Source organism: Lissotriton vulgaris, chromosome 10 (assembly GCF_964263255.1).
Source record: "Lissotriton vulgaris chromosome 10, aLisVul1.2, whole genome shotgun sequence".
Classification (NCBI taxonomy): domain Eukaryota; kingdom Metazoa; phylum Chordata; class Amphibia; order Caudata; family Salamandridae; genus Lissotriton; species Lissotriton vulgaris.
The window spans coordinates 89260609-89276144 of record NC_141698.1 but is presented as its reverse complement, the minus strand read 5'-3'; the positions used below and the strand labels follow the sequence as shown (position 1 = coordinate 89276144).

The 15536-nt window shown below is 40.4% G+C and overlaps 1 protein-coding gene across 1 annotated transcript in view; it reads right to left on the bottom strand.

The window, feature by feature from the left end:
* LOC147684723 (cytochrome P450 2K1-like) overlaps positions 1 to 15536 on the bottom strand; it is a 101018-nt gene that overhangs the window by 60623 nt on the left and 24859 nt on the right. The window contains exon 2 of the mRNA XM_086940567.1: positions 7770 to 7932. Coding sequence (XP_086796693.1) covers positions 7770 to 7932 — 163 coding nt within the window. The remainder of the gene's footprint in view (positions 1 to 7769; positions 7933 to 15536) is intronic.

Genomic DNA, 15536 nt, shown 5'->3' with positions numbered 1-15536 from the left:
CATATCGTAATGTGTAGTTGATGACTATAGCATAAAGTCAATTAAAATGATATCATGGTATAGGAAATGTATAACTGTATTCATATTAGAATGTATTAGATTTAGAAGGCCGTATACGTAGTGGGCTAATGTAGAAATGTTTACGAACAGTAGAACGTGCAGAGTAGAATTCATGTACGTGTGTAGCTTTAAATACAGAAACGGCAAGAGAAATGTAACGTGGAGAAACGTGCAAGGAGCATACATATAACGATGTAACCAATGAGAATATAAAGTTAGGTTCCATGTATAGGGTTTATATTCTATGTAAAATCGTATTCGTTTAGAAGAAACGTAATTGCTAAAAGCGTTCACATATAAATGTATGTTAAAGGTTATACTGTGTAGAAGAAGTTTGTAGGAATACTAGAAGAGTTTAGGTCATTTGTGATTATAACCTGACTAACCGAGGGTTCGCAAGAGTGTGGTCCAATGTATGTAATTTAGTGGGCTCACAGGAGTCGTGAACAGTCTTTACATGAAGGTGCGAGCCGAAGAGTCTAGCATTTGTTAGATTTAAGGTGACAAATGTCGAACGAAGTTTATTGCCTAAACATGAGAGGAGGCGATTGGAATTTGAGCTTTTGTTTTTGAATGACCATTCACAGGATCTCGTAAGGTCAAAGAAAGAGTTGTAATGTTAAGGTCTTGTTTAAGGTTATCTGACTTTGGATGAAAGTGTCAACTAAAAGTCGCCAACGAGAAGATGGAGATGACATCTAAGGAGAAGGGTCAACCTAACGGACGACGTGAGGAGATGAAGCAATGGAAAGAGCCAGAAACTGACATCATCGGGGAAAGTCCGTGGTGGGCGTCAAGGGGCGTTCCACCCACACTGTGATTGTGTATTTTAGGGACAGCACCCCGGGGAGGAGGTAGCAATGAGCAATTGGAGATTAGGAACAGCGAGGTGAATTGCTCAGAGCGAAGGCAAGGGTAGATGCCTTGAGCAGATGCGCTGAGAAAGATCAGAGCGCAAGGGAGCAGTAGGCCGAGGACCCTTAGAAGAGCGGATGGGTAGGCAGAGAGGGTACTGCTTCTTAGACTTAAGTTACCTTTAGAGGTTAAGAGAGTTTGAACTTCTTTGGAAGTCAAACTGCTGACACCTTTTTAGGGAAGAAACTTGCGAAGTAGGGATGTCACCTAGTATAGAGTAGGGACAGATTTAACTTGATTATTTTCTCTTTCTGTAGATGACGCAAAGGAACCACTCTACATCGAAGCTTTAAATTGCTGAGTTTGGAATTGATTTTGTATTCTTTGTATACTTTGAGATTTATCCTGAGAGGATTGTAATTTGCATTCAGATTTGACTTTTATATAAAAATACTTAAACTTTATCAGTTGTAAGTGGTTCTTCAGAGTGGCGTCATTTAATGGGGATGACTAAACCTGTGTGGGGGTGGTCTTTTACTCAATGACAGATACGAGCGGTCCAAAAATTTCGAATGAGATAAACTATTAAATTGATTATAAATTGATACCAAAATCTCATTCCCCGCAACTCTTTCATTCATCCATGTCCCCAGGTGAGCTCTATGCTCTAGAAACACTAATTTAGTCTCTATCACAAGATTCAAAAGTGCTAGGTGGACGCTATTTTGTTTATTTAGGTCCTAAGCTATGAAATAGCTTACCAGTTGAATGGCGATTATGCAACTCTTATGTTTTGTTCTGAAAGCTACTTAAAACCTTGCTTTTCTGAGCTTGTGTGGGTTGTCTGGTCTTTTCCACTAGCGCTGGCAAACCCTAGTTGGGTAGCCATGCACTTCACAAATCTGATTGATTGATAGCAGTGTTTGAGTCCCCACAGTCAACCAGACATAATACTGTTATATCATCATTATCCTCGGCCTCATCCCTATCTTGTTCTTGATCACAAGGAGCTTGGGGCAGGTAATCTGCTGAGACATTCATTCTCCCTGTATTGTGTTCTATTCTGAACTTGTATTCCTGAAGCTTACATGCCAACTTGGCGATTCTTGGTGAAGTTTAACCTGGCCCATCACCCTCTAAGATGCTAACAATGGGCTTATGGTCAGTTGTGATTAAAAATGATATTCCCCAAAGGAAACTCTTAAATGTGTTACCTGCCCATACACAGGTCAGTTACTCCTGTTCTATCACTGAGTAGTTGCATTCTGCCCCTCTCAATTTGTATGGTGAAAACACAATAATATTTTCACTCTTAGTAGACCGTTGACTGAGTACAGCTCCTAGTCCTATCTGGCTTGCATCCGTGGCTACATTGTATTGCAGTTTTCCATCAAACTTTTGTAGTGAGGGAGCTTGCTCCAATTCTTTTTGTATCTCCTTCATGTTGACATCACATTCACTACTCTATACAAACGCCACACGCTTCTTAGAGATCATATGCAATGGTTCTACATTGTCTGCAGAGAGTTGTATGAACTTTGAGAGAAATTCACACATGCCCAAAAAAGACAACAATTTATCTTCATGACGTGAATAGGTTGAATTTCAAATCGCTGAGACTAACGCAGTTTTCAGACAAAGGTCATTTTCATTAAGCATTAATTTATCATTTAACCCCTTGTATGCTGATGACGGATCCGCTCCGTCATCAGCTGCGGTGGCGATGTGCTGATGACAGAGCGGTTCCGTCATGGCCCGCCCGCCGCTCATGCACGGCGCGAATTCCGCGCCTGCGCTGAACGTTCTATTGAGCGGGCGGGGCCGTGACGGAACCGCTCCGTCATAAGCACAGCGCCACCGACGCTGGTGACGGAGCGGTTAAATCACCAGCATGCGCCCGCCGCTCTTCCGCCCCGCACCCTTAGCACTGCGGCGGAATAGCCGCCGCAGTGAAGGGGTTAAAGTTGCATTTTGGGAATCCCCTTCTTGAATTCTTTGTAATACTAGTTTAAAATTGATTTTCTCTCAACTGTTTTACTATTAATTAGCATGTCACCCTGGAAGGCTCTAACACCATGCATGCCTGCAGACAGCTGATTCATGGCATGTTGAAACACAGCAGAAGCTGAACAGAACCCAAAACATAACCTAAAAATTTGGAGTGCTCCTTCAGGGGTGACACATGCAGTGCATTTCTTGTATATTTGCTCCAGTTGTATCTGGTGCTAGATTGCACTGACGTTTTGGGTTGTGAAGATGTTAGCTTGGTTCAATGTCATCACCATCTCATTTACTAATGTTAGTCATTGGCAATCTGCCACTTTAGTGCGGATGAGTTGGCAAAGGGCTATGCATAAATGTATCAAGCTGTTTTTTTTTTCGCTATCACAACCAAAGACAACCATTCTGGAGCCTTGATTAGCTCTATCACTTCATTGTCACACCATTCCATTATTATAGTCTTCACTTCTGTGCATACTGACAATGGTATGTTTACAATATATTGTTTGACTGGACGAGAAATAGTTTTTCATTTTTTTCATGTTTGACATATTTCAGACTTCCAAGTTTCTCGTCAAACACTTCTCTATATGGTTCAAGAATGGTGTCCAATCCATCTTCTACAATGCCGAACACATAAGGTTGTTGAAATGGGTTTATTACCATTCTGAGCTTCTGCTGTTCTAGCCATCCTAGGATGTTCACATTGTAATCCACCACAAATACCTTTGTAACAATATTCTTGTTCTTGAAAGACAAGTTTGCTTCTTATACTCCCTCCAGTTTGATCTTATGCACAACGTAAGCACACGGAATGATTCTGCTGTGATCCAATGCCTCTCTGTTACATAGAGTATTGTAAGTATCTTTTGAGATAATACTAATTTTTGACCCAGTGTCGACTAAGACATCAACATCATCCCCATTAACTTGTACATTACATTTTGGTTGACTCACATCTACTTTCTTGTTGTTGATCGCTACTAGTAACACTAGTTGTTCCATCAACTAATTTTCATCACAATCTTCTTCTGAATAACAGACTTTCACACTGTACACTCTTTTGCCATGTGATGTTCTACATACTGGGTGAAACTTGTCAAGTGCTGGACAATTGTTGCTAGATTCCAGATGCGAAGTTAATCTACAATGGTAACATAAGGATTATCATTGAGAGACATAAAATCTTTTGTCTTGTTGAATTTATTCTACATATTCTTAGCCAGTTCCCTTTTTTTCAAACTAGGTTCACGTCAGAATGATGGCTCTCAGGCTCACGTACTAACTTAACTTTCTCTTATGGATCTTTCTATATATTTGAAATCACATTGTCAAGGCTCTAATTTCTATGACTTAGAAGTATCTCTTGCACCTTCACAAATGTGGTATGCATTACCAATTGGTCCTGAATCATTTCATCCATTTCTCTAAAAGAACATGCAGTAGGTAACATCCTTAAGGTGGCAACATAGGATTCAAGGGATTTGTCAGGTGCTTGGTAACTATAATACAAATTATCTTTCCATCATTACACTCATAGTTGTACCCAAGTTATTTTGAAGTTTACTTTTTGCTTCGATAAAAGCGTCCTATTCTTGGTCCTCTTCCTCCTTATCCACTGGTGCGTCAAATAGCCTTTTACCTTTCAGTCCCAAACAATTGTACATCACAGCTTGGTTTCTGGCTGAATTATAATTAGTTCCATCAATTGCTCTAGATGTTTTCAAAAACATCCAATCCATTGGGTCCAGCTATCAGCAGGGGGACCAGGAACTCCCAAAAAGATAAAAGGCATAGACGACACATTCATTACTCATGCCATGGTTCAATGTATTCTTAACCAGTTTAATGAATTAACTATACCAGAATCACACTTTCAAATCAACAATTTGGGAAGAACAGCCAAAGGCTAAGCACTGTGACAAGACGATATATAAAGTAGAGATGATCATATATGTTCTTTTTTAAAGAATTGGCTCCCCTGGTGGACAAAACAATTAAAATCCTCCTCTTGTATGGTAATAGTGGGTGTGAGCTTCCCTGCTTCTCCCCAGGTGACCCGCCATCGGAGATAACTCAGTTCCTGTCAGAGACGAGTGCGGCCAGTGTAGATCCTGATGCAATTTTAAGTACTTCACCCAACAATGAAATTGAATGGAAAAACAACAGTATGAGTAGGGGTGAGCGGTAATACATTCTTGGCAACCAAGCTTCATATAGGATCCGAAGATCGGAGCCAATTTTTCTAGCGTAAAAATTAGGTAACGCTGTGTTTTAGTATATTTATTCTCCTATGACTCTCGCAGGAATGGTGTTACAAACCCCTGGCGAACATTCTCTCACAGTCTCACTCCCCCGACATTCCAATCAAGCCGTTCATGGCATTCCACATGCACACACATATATGGGTGTAAGGACTGGGTAGGGAATAGTGGAGAACAAAGGTGCAAATTTGATATGCTATTTTCCATATTTTACATGGAGCTATACTTGAATTGCCATAGATCTAACCCTTCCTAAGCTGACTCCTCTGTGGGCCAGGGCCGACTTCATGGCTGTCACTCTTGACTTTGGAAGTGGAGTTGACTTGTAATCGCTTTCTAACCTTCCCCCTTTCTGAGTACGATCCCAGTCATGCCACACACATCAGAGCTGCTTCTCACTTGCCATAACAAACACAAGGAGATGATGGATGGAAGCAAGAACTTTTCAATCAACCCCAGTCACTATTAGATCTGGGTTGAATCCATCATCATTCTTTAGCTCACTTCGCCACCCTGCCATAGACAGGAGTACTGCACGAACAGGAGAGCAAAACCTGGTTTCATGGACTTACCCTTAGATATATGCATTCCAGGCTTTATGGCCATCTGCCTGCATGAACATTCTGTCTGTTTCTCTAGTCTATGTCCATCCATCCTTGTACCCTCAGCACGGTGCTTGGCTAACACACTTTCTTAAGAGGCATTTTCAAATTCTAACCCTGGGGGTAATTTTTATCTTACTTGTTTATTATGTTTAAATGTTCTTAGTGTATTTTCTAGAAGATGCTATGTCCAGAGAGCTAGACAGAAACACCAAGAGCTGCTGGGCTCAGTTTGCTTTCAGAGCTCCTCATTGATTCCGGGTTGCAGGCTCGCATTACCGCTGCCTGAAGACAAGGCTCCTCTTTCAGGACAAGAAGCCATTTCAACAAGTTGGGCATGTGAACATGCAGCAGATGGCACATAGTGGCCTTGCGACTGGCGCACCAAAGGTGCACCTAATGTAAACTCATTATATGCCCAACTGTGTACCTTTTGTGCTCAGTGACAATGATTCTGCCCCATGTGGCCCGCCAGACTGGTCTACACTAAAAATGAGCTTCTTTCACTTAATTCTGGTAAGTCAAGTACTTACTATCTGTTTAACGGCAACAAAACTTGATTTCTGCAAACGGGTTGCTGCTGACAGTTTTCTACAATGCCTGATACACCTGTCTCCCGGTACCTCCACCTGCTCCTTCAGCTCAGCATCACTTTGAGCTCATCCCTGAATTGGGCGAGGGTAACTGTGGCACTGAACGCTCAATCCCCACACTCACTTAAAATTCATGAACTTGGATGCTCACCTTATCTATTGCTGAAACGTGGATGTAAGAGATTGCAAGACCATATTTAGAGGCAGTCTGCTTTCCCAATTTCTGGACCTTCCATCCTTCCATGTAGGCAGATATGGACAGGGCTAGGCAATTATTCACAGGGATTTCACCAGTATGTCTCACCTACCAATGGAGGCCTTTTCTTATGCTGCAATTCTTGGCCATTCTATGATGCTTTCTCCATCCATCTCTTTTGCAGGCCTCGTCTGTTATCACCCTCCAACCAACTAACCTAATTTTGTTCATTTCTTGGACAACTTCCTGGCTCCTTTAATAATTATGCAAAAGAAACACTTGATGGACAGAATGCTGGACAATGCAAACATTCACCCCCAGTCACAAGGATTTGGGTTTAATCCATTTTGCTCACCACACCATCCCAGTTTGGACCCAGCCATATGCAAATCTGTCTTGACCCTGTTCCTTGTGGGAACAGTCCAGCCCAAACTGCCAAGCCAGGTCCTCCCTGGACTGGAAACAAGCATCCTGGGACCGTGTCAGGGCATCACCATTCATCAGCCAGGCTAGCTTGAATCCAGTGGTGTAGTGAGCACGGGACCCTCGTCTGGGCATACCCATCCCACTTAGGGCGACATATGCAAAAGAAACAATTGATGGACGGAATGCTGGACAATGCAAACATTCACCCCTAGTTACAAGGATTTGGGGTTAATCCATCATTCTTTTGCTCACCACATCACCCCAGTTTGGACCCAGCCTACTACAAATCAGTCTTGACCCTGTTTCTTGTGGGAACAGTCCAGCCCGAACTGCCAAGCCAGGTCCTCTCAGCAGGAACACCACAACCCTTCTTTAAATGAGCAACACATTCACCATAAATATATCCTTTAGGCCATAGTGTCTATTGTATATCCAGGAAGGTGGAGTCCATGCCCAATTTTCAAGATACCTGCTAGCTCCATTTAGAGTTATAGTTTGCAAATGTATCTATGTGAATATCCTGAAAATCAGTCATGGGTGGATCAGAAGTACTAAGTAATGTAAAGGGTACAGTTACAATCAAAACATTAATTCCAAAAGGTTCTATCTATAGACATTTAACCATCACCTTTCACTGAATACACATTGATCCTTGTAAGAACTATTCATGATGTAGAAAAGAAGCAGTCAATGTTTGTGTAAGGAAACAAAGATCAAATAAAATGAAGTCAAGGGCTGTTTGCTCTGAAGTAAGCAAGTGCGGTTGAGTTACCATGCCCTCCAGATATTTTTTGAAATATTGGTACTTCCGCTCTTTCTCCAAAGTCGTCAGCCTGATTAACTAGAGCATCCTTTATGGTTTCATATCCAGTCAGCACCACCATTTTCTTGGGTCCAAAATGTACGGTGAATACGTTGCCATGTTTCTCAGAGAGCTGAAATAAAAATATAAAGAGAATTTGAACTGTTGACATGTAGATCAGTTTTAAATAGAAAACAATGGCATGAACATCAGAGACCGTGAGCCAAAAGTACAAAAGTGGATTGTGGTTGTGAAGCCTGCGACTCACAAAGTCACAGGCTTTGCCCATGCAAAACACAATCACAAAATACAAATGGGACTGTGCGAGTCGAAAATGTCTTTCCCGCGTGCAAAGTAAAATCTGCAACCTCTTGAAAATTTGATGGTCGAAGGGGTGTGAAATGCCTTGTTGTAAATCCTGCCTTTTCTGGTAAGAAAAGCACTTTCACGACCAAAGATGGCTTTCTCAGTCAGGCCATTATGATTTCTTTTTGATTCCAGGTGATATCCTCACACCCAAATCTGGCTCTTCCAAGTTAATCAGTCTAAAATGGGGAATAACAGGCTGCACTGGTTTTACCAGGTTAAAAATCACATGCTGATCTCTAAATCGGCTGAATAAAGCAGAATTGAACCACACACAATAGATTAGGGTTATGTAAGGTCTGAACATCCACAAGCTCATGAGCTCTCTCGTATTGGCAGGCTCCGATCTATCAGTTCACGTGCATGTCCACAGTGAATACATTGGGGGTTTTACTCCAGCAAATGGCTGGAGTAACTGTTGCTCCAGGATGGTAAGGGGAATTGATCTGCTACAAACTTGATGGGAATTTATGAAAGTAACATTGCCATTCAACAGAGTGTGATTGTACATTGTGTAAAATTATGTGGGAGCAGCAGGCCTTTACCATGGCATAGTTAGAGAATAGACTGCAGTAAAGCTGAAACATGCAGTAAAGATGCAAACCAGAAACATTCACCTCTTCTCAATGCATGTTAATGTACCTGCTAGGCAACACACCAATATAGAAAGAACTACACAAGAGGAAAAAAGATAATCTGCATGGAAATATTCTGAGGCATATGTGATTGGACTAATCTCGTGGTTTGATGTTTGGTGCCTTGCTGGGAATTTCACTACAGTCAATAGCGCGCTGAACATGCCATGCATGGTATAGAAATCTTCCTCGGACTTTTACATAATTTGCAATGGTTGTGTGTGGTGTGAGTGTGGATTACTAGATGGAAGATCAACCAAACGTGCAATATGGTTGCCAGTTTTATTTAATGGGACTAGGTCCATACAGTGCACTAAAGGTGTGATTTCTTTATCTTCCTTAATTAGGACTTTGGATGGTCCAAAGTGAAAATCTAGAGAAGGGATAGTTTTGCTTCTATGGGAAGGTGGTGACAACATTGAATATTTCACATTCTACTCTCTCCTTTACATGCCTCTTCTTGGCCTCAACTGAAAGAAATGAAGTAAAGACATTTGGAGGGATCTGAGATTCACAGGTACTCATGAACACAAAAATATCCTAATGGATTGGATCACAAAGCCATGTTTAGTCGTCAAAGCACAGGATTTACGATTGCTACATTTTCACAAAAATGTGATCCCGTAGCCACAAATCTCATTCATAATATTACCCCAACATTCTGTTATAATTTTCAGCATTAATCCCACTCAACGAGATGGGGATTGGGTGGTTCAATATACCACTGGGATGTTTAGTCAATTGCCTAAAGTCTACAGATGTGCAAAAGAGTATGTATACCGGTGTTCATTTATGACTTCTTTCTAAATCTGATACTAGCAATTTTAGAAAGGTAGTGGTGAACTCACTGATCAATTCCAGGTTGTACAATTCCAAATAGGTATCATTAAGAAACAAGTGAAACATCTTCAGGTAGCTAAAAAGGCAGGGGTGAGGGAAGCGGGGGAGACATGACCACATATTCAATGAAAAACGCAATATACCGTGGTTTAATGTTAAAGAGAGAGCTTTGTTTGGACAGTTCCATTTCTTGTGTTGTGCTTATTGAAATTCAACACTAGCTACATCCAAAACACAGTAATTCATGCCCAATCACTTTGGAAAATTAGCTCCAAAGGGAGAAAATCTACTTATTCCTGCAAAATTCCAGTGGTTTACCTTTGGAGGACAAAGTTTTTCAGTCATGCCACTTAACCATTTGAACACAATAGCTCTTTTGCAGCTTACTGTCTCCCTACCTGAAATACTGTAAAGACCTTGGGACACACTTAGTAACCTACCACCTTAATTTCATGCAGGAAATTAGATGTCTAACGATCCCCACATAACTCATGTCTGTGACATCATTGCTGGATTAGCCGACATCATGATATTGGGTAATTTGTTAAAAGGAGAAAATTTATGATTGAGGCAACCGTATAAATTAAAGGTAATACGGAAAAAATGTTTCAATTCACATCTATTTAATTTATTAATTTCTTATTATTCATATGGCAACTGCTACAACAGGAACAGAACCCTTATACATAGGGAACTAAAGCTTTTTGTAGATTATGGTGTAAAGTGGGTGACACTGAAGCAAACAGACCTGCTGAGGACTGGAAATGTTGAGCCAAATGTAGGGATTTCATTGTAATTCCAATTGTACTTGTATCGCACTTACTACCCCTGATGAGGCGTTGAAGCACTTTTTGGCAAACAGCACACCACTCTGGAACCCAAATGATTAATGGTGGATTAGTGTAAGGACATATAAGTTGCTAATTTGGGCAGTGGACATGTGAGTCTGTTAGTTTAATTGAATAGGATAAAGGAGAGATAGAGTCTAGAAAGGATTAAATGGGAGATCAAGTATCAGAAGGCGGTTTGGAGAGAGTCAAGGTGGGACAGAGGGGGAAGAGTTAAGAAATGGTATAAGGGAGGTCTTAGTAGTAGAATAGAATGTTAGGGAGTCAGACAGTGCAGGTAGACGGTAGAGGATAAATTGAGAGAGGTATAAGATATGACATAGAATAGAGCATTAGAGGGAATTGAAGGCTTTTTTCTGTCTTTCTACAGTACAAGTAAAGTAATAAATGTATAGATACCTAAGTACATAGAAACGGTAGATATGTATGAGTAAAATAATAAAGAGATATCAAATTGTATTGTATAAAGTTCCGTATGTGCAAATATGGATAGATCATTAGAAAATCCGACTTTCAGGTGTTGCTGTATGTATAAGCGAAATTATTTGTGTATTTATGGTTCCTCAATATTTCAGTAGCCAAGCACTTACAGATGCAATTGTTAAGATCATATTTATATATTGTGACAGATAAATAAAAAAACAGAGATCCATAAGCATCTAATCAAACTCTAATCAAATAACCTATGTGAAAACTATGCAGTGACCTATATACATGTTAAGCATTTAAAAATGTATATATATATATATATATATATATATATATATATATATATATATATATATATATATATATATATATATGAACCAAGTAATCTTCAAATAAACCACACTCCTGTCGTGGAAACGAAGACACGGACCCAATGGCTGCAGTCAAGGAGATCTTTAATAAAAACCTCGCTGGTTACGCGTTTCGAGCACCTAGTGCCCTTGGTCACACACCGCGCACCAGGTCAGCTACAAATTTGTACATTTTTTTACCAGTGATGCTCCACCCATTTTCGTGAGTCACAAGGTGTAGACATCGAAAAAACACGTATTTCATTATAAACTACGTGCACACCTCTATTTACAATCGAAACAAATACCAGTGTTGGTGGCATTAAGAAAAATTATATCTGCATGAATGCAATTATTTTGACTCATTAAACCATGACCATGTACAAAAAATATATATATACAAATACATATATACTGTATACACACCTATCAATCCCATACAGAAACGTGTCCATTAGATTCAAATCTATCTATATACACCTAGAAAAATATATATATACAAACTATCTATGTACAGTATCCCAGCGTTATGTGAAAAAATATATATATATACCTATACATATATACATATATCCATATTTTACAAAAATATACACTCCATTCTTATTTACAAATCTACATCCATTACATACCCAATTTAGAGCTTTCATGGCATTTAGATGGACAAATGGACACATATCAATGTATAATTCATAACAATAATTTGGAAAAATGTATAACATCAATATGTACATGTACTTATAGCATGGCAACACTGATATTGGATTAACCCACTAGTGATAAATCATGATATGATCTATATTAAAAAAATAGTGAAAGTGCGAAATCGTGAGATAAAAACAAGTTATTGGTTGACTTAAGATTCATTAGTCCCCAAAATATTTTTAGAATGGATAGAAAGATAATATTTACAAGAAGGCAATACACATCAAGGTCAGTATGATAATTGAATCCTTGCTGGACTCCCATATGATGCCTAGTCGGCGCCATCTGGTATCAGTTGTTATTTTCAGAACGACCTTGAGGAGAAAAATATGGAGAAAACCACATGAGAATATTGAGATTAGTAAGACTACAACAGATGATGTAAGTCTTCAGTGGTGTTTAGCCCATTAGGGTACTTGCTGTCTAATTCAATGATGTATTCGGTTTCTTTTTTTCGTAGCAGTCTTTCTCTGTCGCCTCCTCGAATGAGGGGCGCAACCACATCAATAACATAATAAGATAAGTTAAATAAATCATTGTTATGTGTGGACTTGAAATGACGTGCTACTGGGTACGTATTGTCACTGTTCACGATGGCACGTAAGTGTTGCAAGATCCTGGCGTGCACCTGTAGCTTGGTACTGCCCACATATCGTAGGCCACAGGTACACGTCAGGACATATATTGCAAACTCACTGTGACAGTTGAAGTATCCCCGGATGGCTTTCCTCCTAGGACTGAAAGGTGTAAAATAATGAGATGTATTAACACCGAATTTACAAGCCCTACAGGAGGAACATTTGAAGAAACCTTTTTGTTTAAGCCAAGCGCTACTGTTACTTAGTTCAGGGCTATTTTTGACTAGACAGTTATGCATGCTAGGTGCTTTTGTGTACGTTATAATAGGGGCACTGGGGATAATATCGCCCAGGACACTGTCTGTTCGAAGAATAGACCAGTGCTTCTTCACAATGGATCTTATTTGTTTTTCTTGTTTACTGAAAGCCAGTATGAGTCGAGGGGCAGGGTTATCTGATTCCAGTTCAACAGTTTCAGATGTCAGAAGGGATTCCCGAGGCTTTGCTCGGCATCGCCTAAGGGCACTGTTTAGAACCTTATTATTATATCCCCTGGCTCTCAATCTATCCATCGTGATCTGTGCCTCTTGTTCAAAGGTTTCAGGAGTGCTGCTGATTCTCTTAACTCTGAGCAACTCCCCATATGGAATATTGGTGATTACGTGTTGGGGATGCTTACTGCTAGCGTGTAATATACTGTTGCCAGCCGTCGGTTTTCGATATAACGAAGTGGCAACAGTATTATTGGCAATGGTAACATGTACATCTAGGAAGTCTGCTTTCTCTTTGCTGATGTGGGCCGTAAAGAACAGATTATCATTGTTCTGATTCAGAGCATCAACAAAAACTTTAGCGCTTTCCTCATCCCCCTCCCAAATGCAAAACACATCATCAATAAACCGTTTCCAGTATTGAACCTTCTCAAATCCGGGAGTGTTGGTGAGGCCGCGCTCCTCCCACCAGCCTACATGCAAGCATGCATAGCTGGGGGAGAAGCACGATCCCATCGCCACACCTCGTACTTGTCTCCATACATCCTTAGCAAACATAAAGTAATTGTTATTCAAACACCAATGCACTAGTTCACACAGCATCTTATTGTGTGCATAATATTCACAAGATCGGGAACCAAGATAGTGAGTAATGGCGTTCAATCCTTTTGTGTGGTCTATGGAGGTGTATAAAGACTCAATATCCAAAGTTAAAATACACCAATTTTCACGCCACTGGATGGAATTGAGTTTATTGAGAAAGTCCCCCGTGTCTTTTAAATAACTGGGCAAATCTTTGACAATGTCCTGCAGAAAAAAGTCTATATATTGTGAAATATTCTCCCCCACACTATTTATGGCCGCTATTATAGGGCGGCCCGGAGTGGGAATTTTCTGCTTGTGAATTTTAGGGATCAGATACAGTATTGGTATCACCGGATGTTCTCTGTGCAAGTAGTCAAATTCAGCTTGAGAGATCAAATTTGTTCTTTTGTAAGACAATAACATTTTTTTCAAGTTGTCTTTGGCTCGTTTGTAGGCCATCCCATTTGATCTTTCATAGCAGGTGGGGTCATTTAACTGTCTCATGGCTTCGGCCATATACTCTTCCTTTTTCCATAAGACAATATTGCCCCCCTTATCGGACTTGTTAATAACAACTTCCTGATTTTGACTAAGTTTTTTCATTAGAGTATTATATTGTATGATCCTAGCATTGTTTTTGTTAGATTGTGCCTGTATAGTACGGTTTAGTCTTTTTAAATCTTCCGTCACGCACTCGTGATAGATATCAATTGCATCTTTAGGCATGACGGGTAAAAAGGTGCTTACCGGTTTGAAAGGACTTTCTCCAGCTCCTTTTTGGCGAATGTCCACATTAATCAGTTCTCTTTGGGTATTTGGAACTCCTTTGTCATCCGATGTCGAGGCCGCCGCATTTCCCAGATCACACAGGGTGAGCAAGAGTCTAGCATCTCTCGCTGCCGGGGCTGCTGGAACTGTGGCAACGGCAGTGGCAATGGCACTGCTATTTACTATCGTGCCAGTGGTACGCTCCCTATTTTTGGTTGCGGTTTTGGATGCAAAAAACTTTCTAAGCTTAAGCTTGCGAATAAACTTAAAAACATCCGCTCTTGTGTTGGTATAATTAAACGAACTTTCTGGACAAAAATTGAGTCCTAGAGCTAGTAATTGCTCTTCTGCTGTGGTAAGGGTGACATCGGAAAGATTGGTAATGGTACAATCCTTTATTGTTTCTTCTTGTTGAACCATTGTTTCTTTTTCTTTTGCTGTTGAGGCTGCTGTTGCTTTCCTCCTTTTGCGTCTTGCGTGGCGTCTTGCATTACGCTTTTTGCGTTGTAGTTCTTTTTGTGCCTCGGACGCAAAGTTTGCAGCCGGTCGTCTACTAAAAAATCCATTTCTTCACCGATTTCTAGAATTCTTCCCGGTTGTGTTTCTGTGTTACTAATTTCAGACAGAGACATACTAGATGAGCTGGCCAGAGAGACTGTATCTGGATCCGAATTTTCCATTGCATCATCCTGTTGATTTACTTTCGCCAAGTTGTTACTGCTTGCTCCCACTTTGGCAGCTTGTTTGGTCAATTTAGCTTGCTTGGCTCGATCATACTTTCTGGCAAACGTATAAATTTGCCCCGTCTCATAGTCCTTCAAGTCCCTCGCGAACTTGTGCACTTTTCTGATTTTAATGCGCTCCTCGTGTTTATGCAGTCTCTCACTTATTTCTTTGCGCATATTGGTAATTAGTAACTTAGTTTCCGGGTCAATAATAGCATCCAACTGCTCGTTGATACCCTTAATTTCCTCAAGCAGTTTATCGCGGTCTATGACCGCATATTTAATGAGCACTCTTACCAAGTTCATTGACGCATCCAAATTCAGCTCGCCCCACTCCTTTAACATTGCTGGATTGGGGTCCTCGAAGCTGGGTGCCAGCATGATCCGCAGACCACGCGGAACTGGACCGGCTTCTAC